The 20,931-nt window shown below is 45.3% G+C and overlaps 1 protein-coding gene across 3 annotated transcripts in view; it reads right to left on the bottom strand.

The window, feature by feature from the left end:
- Positions 1-20,931, bottom strand: part of LOC101744814 (putative 1-phosphatidylinositol 3-phosphate 5-kinase) — a 36,806-nt gene that overhangs the window by 1,629 nt on the left and 14,246 nt on the right. The window contains exons 10-32 of one of the 3 annotated variants that reach the window (XM_038013912.2): positions 19,752-19,872; positions 18,465-18,573; positions 17,562-17,814; positions 16,634-17,294; positions 15,687-15,891; positions 14,111-14,228; positions 13,267-13,453; positions 12,568-12,699; positions 12,114-12,204; positions 11,564-11,766; positions 10,808-10,926; positions 9,653-9,781; positions 7,984-8,106; positions 7,184-7,225; positions 6,564-6,623; positions 6,106-6,194; positions 4,895-5,007; positions 4,361-4,463; positions 3,148-3,277; positions 2,466-2,570; positions 1,710-1,829; positions 879-1,061; positions 353-508 (exon numbers count right to left, since the gene is read on the bottom strand). In XM_038013912.2, coding sequence (XP_037869840.1) covers positions 353-508; positions 879-1,061; positions 1,710-1,829; positions 2,466-2,570; positions 3,148-3,277; positions 4,361-4,463; positions 4,895-5,007; positions 6,106-6,194; positions 6,564-6,623; positions 7,184-7,225; positions 7,984-8,106; positions 9,653-9,781; positions 10,808-10,926; positions 11,564-11,766; positions 12,114-12,204; positions 12,568-12,699; positions 13,267-13,453; positions 14,111-14,228; positions 15,687-15,891; positions 16,634-17,294; positions 17,562-17,814; positions 18,465-18,573; positions 19,752-19,872 — 3,552 coding nt within the window. The remainder of the gene's footprint in view (positions 1-352; positions 509-878; positions 1,062-1,709; positions 1,830-2,465; positions 2,571-3,147; positions 3,278-4,360; positions 4,464-4,894; positions 5,008-6,105; positions 6,195-6,563; positions 6,624-7,183; positions 7,226-7,983; positions 8,107-9,652; positions 9,782-10,807; positions 10,927-11,563; positions 11,767-12,113; positions 12,205-12,567; positions 12,700-13,266; positions 13,454-14,110; positions 14,229-15,686; positions 15,892-16,633; positions 17,295-17,561; positions 17,815-18,464; positions 18,574-19,751; positions 19,873-20,931) is intronic. The other 2 variants (XM_012695047.4, XM_012695048.4) reach the window with 2 other exon arrangements.

Below are 20,931 nucleotides of genomic sequence, written 5' to 3'. Positions count from 1 at the left end.
TTTATTTTTACTGTTTGAATAAAGCGATGTAAAAGTGCTGATGAAACTTTTAAAATGCTGATAATTCCGGCTATGGAATGAGCTCCCCTCCACGGTGTTTCCCGAGCGCTATGACATGTCCTTCTTCAAACGAGACTTGTGGAGAGTATTAAGCCGTAGGCAGTGGCTTGGCTCTGCCCCTGGCATTGCTGAAGTCCATGGGCGACGGTAACCATTCACCATCAGGTGGGCCGTATGCTCGTCTGCCTACAAGGGCAATAAAAAAAAATCACTATGGACTTATTTTTTCGTTTCATCAAGTTTGAAATCACAAGGGTTTCGCACACAGGCGCTGGTGGGGGGCAGTACGCACCGATGATGCCCAGCAGCAGCGTGTCGTCCTGCACGGCGAGCAGCAGCGAGTAGTCCATGACGCCGAGCCGCGCCAGCAGGGCGGTGTCGCGGCGCACGGCCCGCCACAGCGCGGCGCCGCTCGCGGACTGCACGTACAGCGGCCGCTCCCAGCGCGCTGCTCGACACGACAGAGTTTTACAAACGAATCGCAGACAAAATTTATAAAATTTTGTTTCGAAAATAAAACGTTGTTTGTTGCAATATTTAAGAACGATTTGCATCAAACAAAAAATTCTTTGTAAGCTATTCATATAAAGGGTGTCCCACAACAGTATATCTAGCCTTTTCCTACCTATGCTGATAGCCTTGAGAGGGTATTTCAGCTTCACCAAAACTCAGTGGTTTGAACTAGTTTTATTCGTAGTCTAAAATAATCGTATTGCATAACGGAACAAATAAAAACAGGACCTTGTGTCCTAAGTATTTTAACTGGCACCTAACTAAAGAGTGGTGAGGCGTAGAGCACAGATATACATAAGACTCACAGTTGAGCAAGTTCTCGTCCATGAGTACATGCTGCGGCGGGGGCCGCGCGGGCTGCGGCGCCAGGCGGTGTCGCGAGGAGCCCTTGAGGTCGTAGCGTGGCGCCCCGGGGCCGCAGCCGTACCACACGTGCTCCAGCACCAGCACGTCCGCGCCGCACGCGCTGAACACCCCCACTATACGCGCTGCACGCACACGCACATACTTGAGTAGCCACTCAAAGGGTATTGTGTGACGAAATACCGTCAGATTTGACACGCTTGTAACTATGAAACTCACTAAGCACCGGCAATGGAATCTCCCATAGTGTATACGTCACGTCTGCACGTGTCTTTTGCGCGTCTCTGTGACGTCATCAACCCAGTCTAACGACTCTAGCATCATTGATAACAGTTGATTTTTAACAATCACGTTAATGTGGTTGTTAAAGGTCATTTTTATGGGCTATTTAAGAATAGTCGTAAAAGTACACTCCACAATAATGCGTTCAATTAGAAAAATTTATAATTTGTTGTATTTAAAAAAGTGTTTAATTTTAATTATTTATTTATACTATGGCTTCAGGAAATTAACAACGCTATCTACCGTCTACTAATGTAAACTGGCTTATAAATTAGAAACTTATTGAAAGTTCTCTTCTATATCGTTCCCTCATTGCTGAGGATTGCGACCACATGTGACGTTCGGACGTTGATTGAAAGTATAGGGATATTATTTTTATTTAAGTACCAAATACCAAGCCTAATAGGTTAAACTAAACAACGTTTTACTGAAATTTTAGACGAACGGACGGACCTCTGAGCCTTGAAGGTATATAGACCCGGGCACGTTACCTAGCAGGCTGGGCTGGCGCTCCTCCCGGCACGCGGCCACGTAGCTGAAGTAGTGGGGGGCGAAGTCCAGGAACTGCTGCGACTCGGGCTTCGTCATCTCCTTCAGCACGAACCGGTCGTCTGCAACGCGGGAACGAAACATTTATAATTTATTTTTACATCTTTAAATTAACTAGTGGTCCCGCAGTAGTCGAAATTCGACTATAATTAATTGATTTTTTTTTCCTACCTAAGCTGAGAGCCTTGAGAGGCTATATCAGCGTAACCTTAACTAGTGGGTGAGCTCACGGGGCTCAAACCTGACGACGTTGCTAACACGAACCCTAGCATGAGCCGTGCTTCGCAGAATCTCCCACCGGATCGGAAACGCGACCCACTGAGAAGATCCGGCGCGAAACTCAGTGGGCTGTGTCTGTGGGTTAATTTACTCGTCGAGCCCTTCATCGCAAGCAACGGGTTTGACGAGAACGATGCCCGGTGCTTGAGGTACCTAAAAGTACCGTTAGTGGATCGGGAGGATCCGAAATGACGTGTTTGGGGCGACGTCGACTGCTTTCCATTCTGTCCGCAGGATTGGAAATGTAGTTACCGGCGGCCACAATGAGAGGGCTCTCGTGTCGTGCCGCTTTATCGAAGTGGCTCAAAGCGCATGACGTCACGTTGTCATGTCCATGGACTCCGGTGACCAGCCAGCACCAGGCCGACAGGGTGCTTCTGCGAGTCGAGCCTGAAGACACATCACACAGTATACTTCACCTTTAGTCTTGCAGAAGGTCGAGCCGGACTTGCCCCCGCGCGCCGCCCACGGCACGCACTGAGCCATCGACCGTATGAACGACTCCTCAATGTCGCATACGTTTTCTGAAAATAGAAAATATTTCACAAGTTGCAACCGTCTCATGTCAGTAACCGCGAAACGCGTTACAAGCGTTATGTTGTTGTAAAGTGACGTAGTTATCCGTGTTACCGAGCGAGAGTACATCGCTATCTCGCTCGCACTCCGGGGCGATGGGGGCTTGAACGGTTACGTGCACCTTTTATATTTATCAACTACCCTCACTATCGGAGTGTGAAGTTTTTAATTACTATTAATTTTAATTTTAATTACTATTAAACTGATGTTGAGATGTTGGTGTATCAAGGATGTGTATGGGCTCTGGCAGTCCTATTGTACTTATTCACTTGTTTAAGCAATAAAACAATTGTTTTAAATTTAAATAAAGCATTAGGTATACAAATACAAGATTCAGCCCGTCTCGAAGACTAGCGGGAGAGCCCCGCACAAATTACCTTAGAACCGTTGTGATATTAAATCTTATGAAACGAAGAGTCATCACTACAAAAGATAGCTGTTTAGACTGCGAGGGAAAGAGATAGAATATTTCTGATGGTGTCACTTGTACTGCCAGTGAATTGCACATATGTTTTAGGAACGTACTGTCGTCGCAGGAACAGGGCGCGGCGCGGGGCGGCACGGGGGCTGCGGGGGCCGCGGGGGGCGGGGCCAGCACGGCGTGGCGCAGCTGCTCGAACTGCCGCGCGAAGTACACGCGGCACGTCAGGCCCTCCTACACGCGCGCATGTGACGTCATTATTCCACACACACACATATGAGCTTATATATTTAGAGGTTTACACCATTAGAGCGGTATTTTTGGTCAACCAGCGCCAATGGGAATACTATAATTCCAGCCAGACCGGAAACGCCCCACCAGCAGTGGATGTGATTATTAGTAGACTTGATCGTTATTGCAGCAGTAAACAGCAGCCGGGCTGTGGTTATGGCAATGTCGGTGCCCGCGACCGAAGGTGATCACTGACCATCAGGAGGGTCGTATTTTTCTTAATTATTTATCTATATATATAAAAATGAATTGCTGTTCGTTAGTCTCGCTAAAACTCGAGAACGGCTGGACCAATTTGGCAAATTTTGGTCTTGAATTATTTGTGGAAGTCCAGAGAAGGTTTAAAAGGTAGTTAAATATGAAAATACTCGGAATTAAATAAAAATATAATAATAATTTTGTTTTTCCTTTGATGTGTCCCCCGTCGGACGGATTCCTTTTGTTTGTTTTAAGTTCATTTTATACAAAAGTTTAGGTATTTCATCTTCGATAGACGAGTGATTGAGGCACTACGAAGTCTGCCGGGTCAGCTAATAAATAATAAAAAACTCGCTCGTTGTAGTCATTCGTGGACACATTTTTGTCCTTATAGGCAGACGAGCATATAGTCCCATGATGGGTGGGTGGTTACCGTCGCCCATGTACTTCAGCATTTTCTGAGGTAGAGCCAAGCTGCTGCGTACTGTTAAGTACTCTTCACAAGCCTCATTTAAGGACATGTCACAGCGCTCTGGAAACTCCGTGGAGGGGAGCTCATACCAAAGCCGGATGGTGAGTGGCAAAAAAGATCTCTGGTAACGCACTTGGGATGAACGCAGTGGCTACAGATAGTATGGATGAACTCTGCTCCGGTGGCGGGCGGTACGATGGTAATAACGAGATGATGGGATCAAAAACGTGTTAACGTATTAAATAGGTATGATAAAGCCTGCGATATTCGACCAGATACAGTGGCGTCCAGACGGATGCAATAAACCTCCCCCCGGGCGGCACCCCGGGAGTCCGGGGAGGGGGGCGGTTACTCACCTTTAGAACAACTTCGATGTGTTCAACTGATTTTTCTTTAGACTTCTGACCGTCACTTTTATCCCGGGCCACGGACTCTGACTCCTCTGGCTCGGATGGCGCGCTGAAAACATGGAATAGTTTTTATTGGTTAGACGGGTCAACGAACTCACGGCTCATCTGGGGTTAACCACTTATCAATGTAAGCCTCAGATTTTACCGTACAACTCAGTATAAAAACTGTTTATTGGCAGAAATAGGTGGTGGTATCAACCCGTGCGGGCTTGCAGGACGCTCTAGCGCCAAGTCTAACCAATTAAAACTATATAAATTATTATTTTATTTTACGTTGCCCTTGAATTTCGATAACCTGGACTAGAAGGGTGGTCTTTATTCATCTAAGAAATTCTCATTCAAGTTTTGATGTCTGTTCGACTTGTTTGACCGACAATACTAATATAGACTAAGCGTATTATTATTATTATTTTTTTCTTTTCTGCTTCACGGCAGAAATAGGCAGGGTGATGGTGGTAGTGAATGCGACAAGGCCAGTACCCGTGACGCTGGCGGGCGCGGCGGTAGGCGGCGGAGGCGAGCGCGGCGGCCAGCAGAGGGCCCAGCGCGCCCGCCAATACCACCGGCAGCACGCCGTTCACCACCACGCCACTCTGCAACGGACAAGGTGACATTTTTATTTCCCTACCTAAGCTGATGGTCTTGATAAATCATATCAGCGTCACCGGGCGCGTAGGTGAGCTCGCGGGGCTCAAGCCTGACGTTGTTGCTGACACGAACCCTAGCAATTGTCGTGCTTTGCAGAACCTACCACCGGATCGGAAACGCGACCCACTGAGAAGATCCGGCGACAAACTCAGCGGGCTGTGGGTTCATTTACTCGTCGAGCCGTTCGTCGCAAGCGACGGGTTCGACGAGAACGATGACCCGTGCTTGGGGGACCTAAAAGCACCGTTAGTGGATCGGGAGGATCCAAAATAACGTGAAGGGGCACTCGGTACCAGATCTCTGGCAACTCTATAGATCGGTTCGGATAGCGTGGCGTACAGTAACACACGACTACTAGCGGCTTCTTCGCGACGTGCCATTGTGCCAGTTTCAAATTTATACAAGCGCGTAATGTGAAAAAAAGAAATTGATTTTTCTTGTTATTTTTATCCATTGTGATGAAATGAAACAAAGTTGGTTGAATCGAGACGAGATGGAATGTAGTAACGTCCCAGTAAAATAGTAAGAATTTTCTGAAGCGACGTTTATTCCATCCTCCCACACATATACACGTTCACAGAAGCTAAACTTTTAATAAAATACCAATATAACTTCGCTCTACGTGTTCCAAGCTTATTAAAACCAATAATCCTCCATATAGCTTAATTATAGATTTTGTATACAATATTATGATTAACTTCAAACACAACTTGCATTGTTGAATTAAGCTTCGACACATCCGTGTTACACAGATCCCCCACAGACTCCGTGAGATCAATAACTAAACGTGATGTGATTAAAGTCTGTTTTTCTCGTATTGAGTGCTCACCGAAGCTCATGTACATCGGAGAGTACCACACCCACCTTGAGACGTGAGGTCGAAATTTCAATTCTGTTATATTAGGGTTGCCCCACCCTTCGGATCGGAAATGACTGCTTCATAACTGGCCTAGGGTGGTGGCACCAATAAAACCTTATCCAATCATTGACAATATTGAGGGTAGTTAACGCGTGGTGCGCGATATCGGAGACGTTATAGTTACATGGCTGGCGGGCTGATTGTTGGACAGCAGCTGCGACAGAATCTGCCGCGCCGTCTTCTTGTCGCCGCGCTCCTCGTCCTCGTCGCCACCTGCACGGGGGGGAGGGGGGAGCGCGTCAGTACAGTACTACTGCCACTACACACTAACCTATGTACTGGCGTTTCAGTTCAATGCGCTGTCTAGCTGGTCGTTGCTGATGTCGGGGAGCACACGTCCAGTAGTTACCACCGGGCGAGTCACAGATTAGAGCTCAGGTATTGTAATGGCTAACTCAGACAAATCTACGAAGCTTAACAGCTTTGAAAATTATCATCCCCTCGTACGTGTAGTTGTGCTCACGTCCATGAGCGATGGTGAGCACTGACCACACGATAGGACGTGCGCTCGACCTACACAGGTAGTAAAAGCAGAATCTTAGCTCATCCCCCCACTGGGAGCGGGAGGGAGGCGTCACTTACCGCCGTGCTCCTTGTCCAGCTCCCGGCTCGAGTTGTCTGTGGAAAACACATACGTGGTGCCTAAAACGTGAGTACTGGTTAGTCATGACCATCGGTTGGTATTGGTGAGCATTAGTATTTGCGGCGTCGTTATAGAACGAAACAAACGATATTTGCGATGAAAAAAAAAATTACATCCAAAAACAGGCAATTGTTAATGTACATGACGATCCCGCAGTGGCACCGGAGACTGACACACATATATTTACTAAATAGCTGATCACAATACGTTTACTGAACCACTTCGACGTGTTTAGTGCAGGAAACATAGCGAGTTTTGTTTTATCAAAAATAACACTCCCTGTATTATACAGGGTGTTGTGTATTTATTTATATGATTTATTTTTGTCTTGTATTTATAATTTTGAGTTTTTTTTAAATCTGATATATACATATGTATATGTACTGAAGCTCTTCCAGTACGTCAAGAGACACCACTAGCATGCCATATATCGTCTATTCAATTTAGGTGACGTCACATGAAAAATTAGTACATATTTAAAAATTAGCGAATGTAGAGGATTGCCTTAAATTATAGTATTAAGCTTAAACGACATTAAATAAATAAAAATTCCAACTACCGTTATCGCCGGACGAATCTTCGACATCAGATTTATCTTCAGCTGGAAATTAAAGAAAGTCCATTATTAATATAAAATGAATAGCTGTTGTACAATGTTGTTTGTGCGTTCAGCTGTATACTACACGAATTATTTTTTATCAAATGTACCCCTCTTCTCTTTCCTACCCCCGCCAAATTCGCCATGGCGCATTTTTAATCATTTCTGTCATATACATTTCGTTTCTGAAATGTAAGCTTCAATTTAATTCGCGATGATGAGTTCTTTTTCAATTACTCATTAGCAAATGACGGCACCGTGAGCGGTGACCTCAAGTCCCAACCTGAATATTGAGGTATGTGGTCAAAGTCCTAGTTGCGTGTAGATGCTAGCCGATCCTTAATTGCATTACATCATTTTCTGGCGGTAGGACCACTTTTGAGTCCGCGCGGGTAGGTACCACCGCCCCGCTTATTTCTGCCGTGAAGCAGTAATGCGTTTCGGTTTGAAGGGCGGGGCAGCCGCTGTACTGTAAAAATTGAGACCTAAGAACTGATATTTCAAGATGTGTGGCTACACTTATGTTGTAGATGTCTATAGGCTCCAGTAAACACATAACACCAGGTAGTTCGTGAGCTTGTCTACCCAGCAAAGCAATAAAAAAAAACACAGAATTGTGGTGCTTATCTGTGAGGTCCCAAAACACGCCGTGTCAATGTGCAACACAATTTTAACACAAAATTCAACAAATGGCAACACTTAAAACGTTATTAACACTTGACCGGACTCCAACGGACAATGTGCAACACCACGATACGCACCAGCAGTCTCCTGTACGGGCTTCGTGTTCTTTCCGGGAGTGGACCACTTGTCCTGGGCGTCGCGCAGCATCTTCTCGCCAAAGATAATCGAATCGGACACACTCCACAGCCGGCGGACGGCATCTGTGCTTGACAAAGTTTCGATATTAAAGCTTACGAAAAAAAATTGGAGCGCATGAAACTTGGGGCACGTGAAAGAAGTTAAACTTCTTTTACGGTGTGTAGTATTTGAGAAGTAGTATGTGTGTGTAGAGTGGTATTTGTGTGTATAAGAGAAACGATCTATCTCGCTTTGTCCTCTCCCTCTCTCCACGGTCGAATGGTTCGCGAGACGCTCTGTCTATTTTCTCACTCTCGCTCTTCCTAAATTGTATCTTTTCTCTCTAGTCGTAACGAATCTATTGCAATTTTTACTGGTGGTAGGACCTCTTGGGAGTCCGCACGGGTAGGTACCACCACCCCGCTTTCCGCCGTGAAGCAGTAATGCGTTTCGGTTCGAAGGGTGGGGTAGCCGTTGTAACTATGCTGAGACCTCAGAACTTATATCACAAGATGGGTGGCGCATTTACGTAGTAGATGTCTATGGGCTCCAGTAACCACTTAACACCAGGTGGGCTGTGAGCACGTCCATCTATCTAAGCAATAACAAAAAAAAAAGGTAAATTTTACTCTCAACGTGCCTAAAGAAATTTCACTTGAAGAAAAGACATTATTTGTGCAACACTACAAGTATTGCGAGCTAAAAATATTGGTTTCTTTAACATTAAATTGTCGGTTTATTTTTTTTTGGGGAATCGATTTTTTTAAAATCCTCTTTTTTAGTCTGGCAACCGGCTGTTCACAATACCATTGTTGCCAGAGTCGACTTAATATTGTCTTCATTTTTCTATATTTAATAAAATATTTTTTATTAATCATTAACATAGAAGTAGAAACACAATCATAATTTGCATCTGCGCTTGAACTAACTGATGAAACCTGAAGCAGCAGTGCTTCTCGTACAAAGAATACAACAGATTTACTTTAATGTGAGCTTAAAATATTATTACCATTATCAAAAATTATTGAAATGAGTGTATTAATGTACCCTCTGTGTGTAATGAGCAGTGGTCGGAGTAGGTAGATTGATTTTATATACTTGCGTCAAGATATTATAATATGGACATTTTATCCATAATGATTATTTTTTAAAATTGAAAAACATTTGTTTTAATCCTCATCGGATAAAATTTCTATATTTATGAGATAAAGTAACAAAAAGCCCTGTCTAAGTTTCGTCTTATACTGACAAGCGTCATTTCTAATTAAACAGAAAGGGACAAAATACGGTGTAACTATTCCAAGATATTTTTGTATAAAATAAAATACTGATTTCTTTCACCATTAGCTAGCACCATTAGGTAGCGTAGATTAATATTATTAATACGTTTTTCACCTTAAGCACAGATTCATGCTAATTTCAAAATTCCGGAACAAATATCACAAGAAATATGAAGTTCCGGTATTTTGAAGGCATATCCATATTATCCTCTACGTTTGAGGTCAACGATCTTAAGTCAATCTATCTACTCCGACGTCTAGTAATGAGGCTGAGCTTGAATGAGTGTAAGAGGGTGTGTGTAGGTTTGTAACGTAATAGAGTTCGTTTCCGTGAGCAGGAACCACTCACCCCTCAGCGAGTCCGTCTCGTGGATGCTGGACGACGTCAACGCCAGATGTATCTGATCGGTGTGTTGCTTGAAGGCCTGGAACTCCTTATCCGCTTCAGGGTCGGAGATGCTACTGAACGTCTCGTGACCTGTAGACACATAAAAATAAACAATAAGCTTTTATTGCTGTTTTATTTACTAGTTACTAAGTACTAACTTAATAAATTACTTAATAATAACTTAAATTTAAATCCAAATTGAGTATTCCGTTCGGCGTTCGGCGTGGTCTTCAAAAAAGCTTGTCTCTCGACAAAGGCTTCCTCTAAAGATTTTTTTTTATTGCCTTTGTAAGCAGACGGGCATACCCCACCTAATGGTGAGTGGTTACCGTCGCCCATGGACTTCAGCAATGCCGGGGCAGAGTCACAACAGCCAGATATAAGATTGCTAATATTCTTTATTTTTGGCTATTCGACTCCAATGTGGGCATACTCTTTATTTCTTCTTCCCAATGTTTTGACTGCCTTCCTTTTTTCCGTCTCTTTAGATACATAGCGAATGGGAAATCTTTTTTTTGGTCTTCGAAAGTTGGCGGTTCACTGCCTCCAGGGAGGGTCCTCGTTGGTAGAATAGAAGGACACGCCATTAGCGTTCAGAGAACACCGTGGAGTTATTCTAGAGCTAGATGATGTATATGACATTCTAGAAACCCTACTTAAAAGTTTTAACAAGATCTGTCAATTAGTTGTTGCGTGAAAGAGTAACACATATATTCTTACAAATTTTCGCATTAATAATGTTCGTTGAATTTTATTATAATGCTAGCTTTCCGCGTCGACACTATGTCACGGGGACCGAAGCCCACGCTCAGCTGTGGGATGAGGCAGCCTATTATTTCCCACAGTTTAAGCTTTCGTCAAATGAATGCGCGAGAACAGACAGGCATCATTTCCGTTCGTACCTATTTATATAATATTTATGGGGATTACTAATCAAAACTTAAAAATCCAAGCATTATCTCACGTCTGTATGTGCTTTACCGTTAAACATAATCTGTGGTTAGCTTCTTTTGTTTTGACCCCAAATGACGTCACAGTATTTACACAGCGTTCGGTCGGTTTTGCTAAATTTCTTACTGAGCTGTTTCACGATTATCAATTCAATTTCAATCCTACCTTTAAGCATGAGTTCGTTCAGTTGAATTATGAGATCTTCCCTCATTTGTTTGACGTCGTAGTTGATTGAAATCTCTTCAGGGGGTAGTTGGATGTCGTACGCCGTTATTTTGCTGAACCTGCGGACGTGAAATAGTAGATCGTAGATAAGGTTGTGTTATCGCACGCAGGGGACAGAGGGACCGCGGGGGCAGGGGGACCGCGGGGGCAGGGGGACCGCGGGGGCAGGGGGACCGCGGGGGTAGGGGGACCGCAGGGGCAGGGGGAACCGCACGGGTAGCCGTAATCGCCTTGTCTATTAGTCTGAAGATCAGAACGGCAGTTATATATTTCAATTGAAACTCAGATCTGTATATTGTGTGTAGTTGGTGGATTGCGACGTTCACGTTCATTGTGATGTTGTCCATGGGCTCCGATAACTTCACCTGGTGGGCCGTGAGCTCACCCATGTATGCAATAAAAAAGTGGAAGTATAGACTGCGCCATAAAGTAAGGACTAGGTGAATGAAATTAAAGCTTCACAATGTTTTGTTATTTAACTTAAGTAGAGTTTCATGAGAAAGTTTAAAAGTGTATCACTCGCGTTCTTGAGGATCGTGATAGAAAGAGAGAGAGCGAGAAAGAAGGGCAGTTAGGAGTAATAGAGGTATAAAAGTGTCATTAAATTGCGTTGAAATAGCCTCTATTGGAATAAAGCCATATGCATATTTTAATATGAAAAGAATTGGTGATATATTGATATAGATTGGTAGGTACCTGAAGTACGCCGTGGTGAGGTTGCTGACGAAGGCGTGCGCGTGCGCGTGCAGCGGGTGCGGGCACGTCCGCGCGCGCACGTAGCGCGGGCACAGGCTGCGAGCGCGCACGTAGCCCGCCAGCGACACGCACGCCGCGCGAGCCGACAGCCGCCGCGCCGCGCCCGCGCACCCGCAGCGCTCGCAGCGCGACCAGAACATCACCTGCCCATCATCACCACGTATCACTCAACAACAAGCAGATGAGAACAACAACGAGAAGATTTCTAAATTGTTCTAAGACAACAAACGTGATTGGTGTACTCAATATTTCTCTTAGCTCGATCACCCTATTCGCCCCTACGATGTCTGACGATAGTATTAATAATTGTGGCTTCTCCGACATATATATGTAGGAATGGAATGGAAAAAACGAACGAGGACTGATAAAGTCGCAGCGTCAAAACTGTAAGCCTTTTTATGATTATGTTAGTTAGTGGCATCAAACGCTCCGATAATGAACAGACAATCATAAGGTCGTGCGAGTACTAAGTGACGTCAGCAGAGCTCACCTGCTTGGCGTGTTGCGGCCGCGCCTTGTCCACGTTGCTGTGTCCGATGGTGTTGCAGGTGATGGTGATGCACACGTCGCCGTGGACGAACCTGCAAGAGTGCGCCAGGCAAACTTAATTATTGATTTGGACTTACTGGTGGTAGGACCTCTTGTGAGTCCACGCGGGTAGGTACCACCACCCTGCCTATTTCTGCCGTGAAGCAGTAATGCGCTTCGGCCTGAAGGGCAGCGCAGCCGTTGTAACTATACTGAGACCTTAGAACTTTTATCTCAAGTTGGGTGACGTATTTAGGTTGTAGATGTATATGGGCTCCAGTAACCACTTAACACAAGCAATAAAAAAAAAAACTGGGACATTATCTCCTCTATGGCTTGTTTATGGTTCACGTTCGACTCGTGTGTGCAGCCAATGAGGGGTCCCCCCGCTCCCCCCGGCCGCCCCCCCTACGTACCTCCTGACGTGCTGGTTCATGGGCACTTGACAAGTGTTGGAGGTGCACTTGTAGTCCCCGTTGAAGCAATACTTGTCGAGGAAGGCGCCCAATGATATGTCGTGTCGCCCATACATTTCCATCGTCACTATCCTGGAGCATTTAAATGTTAAATTAGACATTATAGTGGTCGTAATGTCTCAAACTCAAAACTTTTGTATATATATAACCGGTCATCGTTTTCGTCGAACGAAGGGCTCAGCGAGTAAATTAACCCGCAGAGACAACTCGCTGAGTTTTTCGTCGGATCTTCTCAGCAGGTCGCGATTTCGATCCGGTAGTAGATTCTGCGAAACACGGCTCTTGCTAGGGTTCGGGTTCGCAACGTCGTCAGGTTTGAGCCCCGCGAGCTCACCTGCTGGTTAAGGTTACACTGATATGGTCTCTTTAGACCATCAGCTTAAGTAGGAAAAACAAATAAATAAATATAAGTTGATTGTTTAGAGACATAAACAAGCCGGAAAGTGGTGCCTGCTGTTTATCTTGATGTGACTGGATTACCGATTTTTTACTGATACAGCTTTTACCCTCCGATGGTGGCAGACAGAGAGGATTCTGTTATAGTACTTTCAATAATACACCTACATCGGGCTCACACTGGTTAGTCAGTCTCTACCCAACTTCCGATCCTAACGGTTATCTTAGCCACGTTCTCCTCACCAAGGGTTCACACAGAAGTCCGGCACGTTCGCGGACTTGTTGCTGTAGCTGTACAGCAGCAGGCTCAGCCGCTGGTGGTTCTCGGGGGCGAAGGGGTCGTGCGCGTCGTCCTCCGCCTGCTTCCCGTCCGGCTCGGGCTCCCGGGGCGGCTCCTTGACCACGGACGGCCGACGCAGCGGACACGAGGCTGCGGACAGCGCACGGGGCGAGCTGTCAACGACTCTCATTTGATAAAGATCTGTTACAATTTAAATTGAATCTCGTAAAGTCACCACCACGGTCGTTCAAGTGGCGTTACCACATACTTTCTGGTACCTTTTTTTTGGTTAGATGGATAAACGAGCTCACAGATCACCTGGTTGCAAGTGGTTACCGGAGCCCATAGACATGTACAACGTAAATGCGCCACCCACCTTGAGATATGAGTTCTAAAGTCTCAGTATAGTTACAACGGCTGCCCCGCCCTTCAAACCGAAAAGCATTACTGCTTCACGGCAGAAATAGCCGGAGTGGTGGTACCTACCCGTGCGGACTCAAAAGACGTCCCACCACCAGTAATTACACAAATTACAATTTTGCGGGTTTGATTTTTATTACACGACATTCTTCCTTCACCGTGGAAGACAATCGTGAACATTTGATACATACGTATTTCATTACAAAAATTAGTACCCGCTTGCGGGATTCGAACACCGGTGCATCGCTAGATACGAATGCACCGAACGTCTTATCCGTTAGGCCACGACGACTTCAAAACCTTTGGAAGAGACACAAGAAAATGTGCCTTAAATCAGTGCGACTTAAGGTTCAGTTTGCAGTGCTGTAAACACGTGTACAAACTTACAGTGGTGTCCGTTCGAGGCGAGGCGGCCACCCGTGGCACGGTAGTGAGCCAGGCTCCTCCTTACCGCGGGGTCGTCTACGGTCGACCTTATAGCTTCCCGGATAAACGGGTGGGCTTCCTGAAAGAATATGCTTTTCTATTTACACTCTGAATACCTCGCTAGGTCAGAACCAACGTGGGTCGAGGATAGCCGGCCTTCCATCACCCGGATGCTCTTGCGTAAAACGCGTGCAGAGCAGCTTGCACGTCGTCCTCTTAGGCCCCCCTCGCCGGTCCCCAGACCGACATGTGAGGGGGACCCGAAAATACTACACTTTAGACAAATATTAATAATAAATTAATTAATTAATTTCATTTTCCCACATTGTGCACTTTCAGATATTAAACGGTTAATAAACAGCCGTTATTACACATTTACACCTGAAGAAACAATAATAGACAAAATAAAACAAATCACACAGCTTCACTCCTCGCGTTCGCGCCAATAAGTCCAATATTTAATATTTTTATTGAAGTTATACTTCTTTAGGCGTGTTATGAAAAATTGATGAGAGTGAAATTTTACAATGCGCGCGCAACGTGACACAAAATTAACAGAAATGAAGTTGCCCACTACCGACGTAACTTGGCGAGTCTGAATATAGCCGCAGGTGAACTTTCTCGCATGTCTGTACACTCGTAAAAAATGCTACCAAGAAAACAGAAATGGAGCCTCCGTTAGTGGCGCATGTTGGCACGCACGCCGCCTCTGTTCACTGTGTATTTATATTTATAATATTAATCCACATGTTTTGAGTTACTACATTTAAAACACGTGTTTTCATTTTGTTTTCATTATACAAGTGCGAATTTTATATGTGCGTCTGAATTATAGTCAGAAGTGATTTAAATTGAATATTTAAATCAATACTAATTAATATTAGAAAATATTTGTAAAAAAAACTGTGCTCATCAACCTTCTAAGTGCTCCAATACAATTGAGGTTAACTATCCGTATGTATTATTAAGTAATATAAATGACAAAATTATTATTTAATATAATTGATACTAAATATTATTAAATTATTAACTTTAAATATTTATTATTAATTATTTAATAATATTAAGTATTAAGCGGTAGGCAGCGGCTTGGCTCTGCCCCTGGCATTGCTGCAGTCCATGGGCGACGGTAACCACTCACCATCAGGTGGGCCGTATGCTCGTCTGCCTACAAGAGCAATAAAAAAAAAATATATATATATAAAAAAAAAAATTTATATAAACAAAGTATAACTTCTTACGCGCGTACATAAGTACACGCACCCTTTTTTTTTATTGCTTAGATGGGTGGACGAGCACACCTGGTGTTAAGTGGTTCATCTACCCTAAGACACGAGTTCCAAGATTTCAGTATAGTTAAAACGGCTACTCCGCCCTTTAAACCGAAACGCATTACTGCTTCACGGCTGAAATAGACGGAGTGGTGGTACCTACCCGCGCGGATTCTCGCGAGGTCCTACCACCAGGAATCTCCGGAATCTGTCCGGGCCATGTAGTGTTGCAGAACACTGACAGAACAACGAGGGAAATAACTGACCTTGACAACCGGCGTGAGCGGAGCGGCAGCGACGTCCCTGTGCGCGGGACGCGGAGTGGCGGGCGCGCGGGAGGGGCGGCACGCGCGTGGGGGCGGAGGGAAGTACATCCTGACCTTGCTGCGGCGACCGGCCTCCGTCTCCTCGTACGGGGCTGGTATGACCATGTTGGGAGACATCGACAGGACCACGTCATCAGTCGACCATCTGTTTGCAACAATTTCTTTCCTTTAATATTATTACGCCGGCAATGTTTACGCCATCTATCGCCGAATAGCCGAAACAAATATCGCATGATCTAGTAGCATCTAGAACGCTCGCGAAGTACAACGCCACCTATTGTCATATAGCGGAAACCCACATCGAAAATACTCAACTTGTGAGGAATGTTCTCGACAAATCTAGGACTATCGTATCAACTATAAAAGCGTTACGGAGATGGCACGAGTTAGTAATCGGAACTACTCGAAACGAAACAGCAAACGGATCACCTGAAACGAAGCGGAAGAAGTGAATTGAGAATTTTAAAGTGTTCTAAGTGATAAATACAGTTTTAAGTTGTACTTTGGTCTAACATTTATTTATCCCGAACCCCAGAGCGTAATAATATCTTATCATCAACGATTATCTAGTGTTAAATGATCCCAGTAGAAGATGAATGCCGTCTTTGGTCTTAATGGCAATGTATCGCGACTGGTTTGCGACAGAAATGGACAGATTTACGATACGCCCCAGCATCGATGCAACTTATTTAATTTCTTTTTTATTATGAGTTGTGAAGTTCCCCACATCACCATAACGATCATGTTATAAATATTAATAATCTTGTTTATTTAATAATTGGGCTCATTTTCCTGTTATGTTAATCTAAGTTGTTGGCTTTTGTTAAAATACATATACATACTGTCCCGAGCACCGCCCGAGCACATGGCGAGCGGGTGTGACTTGCCTGTCGGTGTGCGAGTCTGCCTTGAGCTGCTCCTCGCGGGGCAGGAACACGTCGTCGTCCGCCGACAGCGTGGCCCTGAGCGGGTCGCTGAAGTCTCGGATAGGCACGCCGCAGCTGGGGTTCTTGTCGCTGTCGGCCTTCCGCGCCTGCCTCGGCTGCTGCAGCGGGTCGTCAGCCGGCTGACGCGCGTCGCCAGCCGTCGGCTTGCGGTCCGAGCTAGTTTTGTTCGTGCAAGAGAACAGGTCGTCGTTGTTCGAGTCGCTGTTCGGACTCCCGTTTGACGCCTCGTCGTCGGCGAGGTCTCCGTTCGTTCTGACGTCCGCTTTGAGATGGGACACGGACTCCATGACTTTGTTCATGTTGTTCAAGTCGAAGATGTCGGCCTCGCTTTGACCCTTCGACTCCCGGTCCTCGCCCGCCCCGGCGTGGCCCTCGACGTTGTCCTTGTCGTCGTCGAAGGTCATGCCGGGCTCGGGTAGTACGGCCTCTATGTCTCCGAGGAAGGCCCTCTCCAGTTTCCAGTTGTAGCACGCCAGGAGCATGAACTTTACCACTTTTTTGACGCGGATAAGTTCTTGAACGGAAGCGCCCCGCAACAGTATGCAGCAGCCCAGGTTCGGCTCGGCGCATCCCTCGAGCACCATCAGGGTTTTTCCGGAATCTGTTGAGTTGTTGTGATTCGATTAATAGCTTTACTGCCACGACGAAGGACGCGCCGGTCGAGTGGCATTCAGTGATCACTAAACACTTTATCGACCGGTCGCGGTTGAGGTTGCACTCGGGTAAAAACATCCTAGTCTAGGCCTAGATGTGGAACGGGCATTAAGCAGTTGTTAACAAACAGAAAACAGTCGATAACTAAAGCGATTATTCAAAAGTCGATAGGCTAGCAGCTGACCGCAGTCTGCGTTTGTGAAGTTGTACCTACAATTTTTGACGTAAAAGTTGTGGCAGGTCCCGAGGCGCGGGGTGCCGATCCTGGCGTCGATGGAGGCGAGCACGTCGGCGCGCGCGGCCCGGGCGGCGCGGCGCAGCGCGGAGGGGCGCAGCGAGCCCGCCACGGCCAGCCCCGCCGCCCGCAGCGCCTCCTGCACGCCGCGCGACACCGAGCCGCGGCTCAGCACCACGCCCGCGCCCAGCGCCACAACGCGCGCCGCGCACCGCGACAGATACTCGCTCTCCTGTTCATGCAGGAGCTCTTGCCTTCAGTGCTCTCAAGGACTCGTCTTCATTCAATTATAACGAGGTTATGAGATAGATTTTTAGTGGTAGTGGACCTCTTGTGAGTCCACACGGGTAGGTGCCACCGCCCTGCCTATTTCTGCCGTGTATCAGTAATGCGTTTCGGTTTGAAGGGTGGGGCAGCCGTTGTAACTATACTGAGAGCTAGGAACTCATGTCTCAAGGTGGGTGGCGCATTTACGTTGTAGATGTCTATGAGCTCCAGTAACCACTTAGCACCAGGTGGGGACTGTGAGCTCGTCCACCCATCTAAGCAATAAAAAAAAAATCTAAAACTTAGTCTCACTCATCAGTTACCCACATGATTTTCGTCGTCGGATCTTCTCGCGGAAACTGACAAAAGTACTTTACCAGTATATTCGTACCAGATTATACCAGATCGATTTATTATGTATACAAACATCATTTTACGGTAATCGTAATAACTATAAGCAATTAGGATACGTAATCATTGGGCAAGTTTGTCAGACAGTAGTTACCCAACCATAACTAAACAAGCATATACATAAACATAATATTATAGTATAAATAAATAAATATAGAATCTTGTGTAGGTACGTTAATAATATTAATATATTTGGATACTGACTTGCAACAGCACCGGTTCTAATGTGGTCAGCTTCCCTTCAACCCTCTGATATGCGATAGAGCAGTCCAGTAGCAGTATCGAAGGGTTAGACATTTGCCGGGGCATGCCTCTGGAATTTACACGTCTTATTAGCGGAGAAGATCTCATGATAGACGATGGTAAGTGGTTGCCAAATCCAACGCCCTCTGCGACGATGTCAAGTGGAAGTCTCAAGTGTATTGCAAATGTGGCACACATTCGTGAAGGTTCGCAGTATACCCTACCAATTAGTGCTTAGTGCGAGTTTTTAAACGTTCTCGATAGCGAAAAAGTTAACTCAAATTCTTATGCATTTGGAACGTTTGGCTACGTTTGTCGCTAAGGGCGCTGTTCCAACTTCATATAAATTTGAGTTAACTTTTACGCAATCGGGAACGTTAAAAAACTCGCACTAAGCACATAACTGTAATTAACGACATGCGAAACCTTATCAGATAGCTTGTGATATTTATATATCATATTATCAAAAGTGGCCTAAAAGGATAAGACGTCCGGTGCATTCGTATGTTGCGATGCACCGGTGTTCGAATCGTGTTTTTCTAATGAAATACGTACTCAACAAATGTTCACGATTGACTTCCACGGTGAAGGAATAACATCGTGTAATAAAAATCAAACCCGCAAAATTATAATTTGCGTAATCACTGGTGGTAGGACCTCTTGGGAGTCCGCACGGGTAGGTACCACCACCCCGCCTATTTCCGCCGTGAAGCAGCAATGCGTTTCGGTTCGAAGGGAACTATACTGAGACCTTAGAACTTATATCTCGAGGTGGGTGGCGCATTTACGTTGTAGAAGTCTATGGGCTCCAGTAACCACTTAACATCAGGTGAGCTGTGAGCTCATCCATCCATCTAAGCAATAAATAAAAAAAAGTTTTATTATTGCACAACAATCCCCAGATTTACGATATTATAGTTTACCTTTATACCTTTGGTGAGGTGTGGTGAGACGAGATAAGATGAGGTGTGAAGTGAGGTGAGTCGATCTGTGAGATGAGGTTTGAGGTGATGTGAAGTGTGAGGTGAGGTGCAAGGTGAGGTGAAAGGTGAAACGAGGTGTAAGATGAAGTATAAGATGAGATAAGGTGAGGTTTGAAGTAAGGTATGAGGTGAGGTGTAAGGTAAAGTGAAACGAAGTGTGTGGTGAAATATGAGATGAGATGAAATGAGGTGAGGTGTGATATGAGATGAGAGTGGAACGTGGCACTAAACTAAATTCGCTCATCGAAATTTTACTTCGATTTACCTGAGCGCAACATTCTTCGTCATGACAACGCCATGGATGACGCAACTATCCTGTATTGTACCGCCGGGGACTTTTTTAACTTGAACGTAATTTCGCACGTCAATATCGGTCGCGTGGACATCTGTGGACAACGAAACAGAAACACTTAGAATATATAGAGGTATCAAACTCGATAAAAACCGCCCATTGTCGGTCCGACTCTAATGCCTGAGCTGATCATTTGGCAGACGACGGATTTTGCGATTGTTATATTATTCGTAAATAGCACAAGCATTGGCGAAAGAGATCAAGGACCACAAGTGTTACTACTGATGCCCGGAGACAAGTTCAACGTGAAATCAGCCACTCGTCTTGGATCAAGAGGTACGAGACTTAATATTGTTTCGTACAACGGCTGACCCCCATTCTTGAAGGGGACCAACGTGACTGCTTCACAGCAGGAAGAGGCAAAGCAGCAACCACCCGTGGGGGTCACAATACGCGCCACCGCCAGTAAATTTTTTTTCTTCTTTTTTTTATTGCTTAGAAAGGTAGACGAGCTCACAGCCCACCTGGTGTTAAGTGGTTACTGGAGCCAATAGACATCTACAACGTAAATGCGCCACCCACCTTGAGATATAAGTTCTAAGGTATCAAGTATGGTTACAACGGCTGGCCCCACCCTTCAAACCGAAACGCATTACTGCTTCACGGCAGAAATAGGCAGGGTGGCGGTACCTACCCGCGCGGACTCACAAGAGGTCCTACCACCAGTAATGAAAATGACTAATCATAAATTATACTGTATTGGAAGAGACAAAACGCTCTGAGTTTCTTGCAATCTATTCTTGCAATTCTATGGTCTCAGTTGTGTGAAACTGCATTCCGAATATACATTTACATCTAGTTTTTTATATTACTCATGAAGCTGCCGTGGTTGTCAAAGATCCCATTTGTAACCTAAAAATACAAAACTCTATACATAGTAAAGTTTAATCATTTGTACATTTATTATGCATATTTGTTTTTTTTTTCTATGTTTAATGATTGATTGAGATTACTGGTGGCCCGGAGGCCTTTCGAGTTTTACCAGGGCAGGAGGGCGAGCAAAGGCTCAGCCAGGAAGGGTGGGATTTGCTAACAGGTACATATTTGTATTTTTCATCATTGAGGACACGATAAAAATACGAGTTATTACTGA

The sequence above is a fragment of the Bombyx mori genome, chromosome 11, assembly GCF_030269925.1.
Source record: "Bombyx mori chromosome 11, ASM3026992v2".
Taxonomy (NCBI): Eukaryota; Metazoa; Arthropoda; class Insecta; order Lepidoptera; family Bombycidae; genus Bombyx; species Bombyx mori.
Note: the sequence above shows the minus strand (reverse complement) of the source record. Positions and strands in the feature narration are given on the sequence as shown.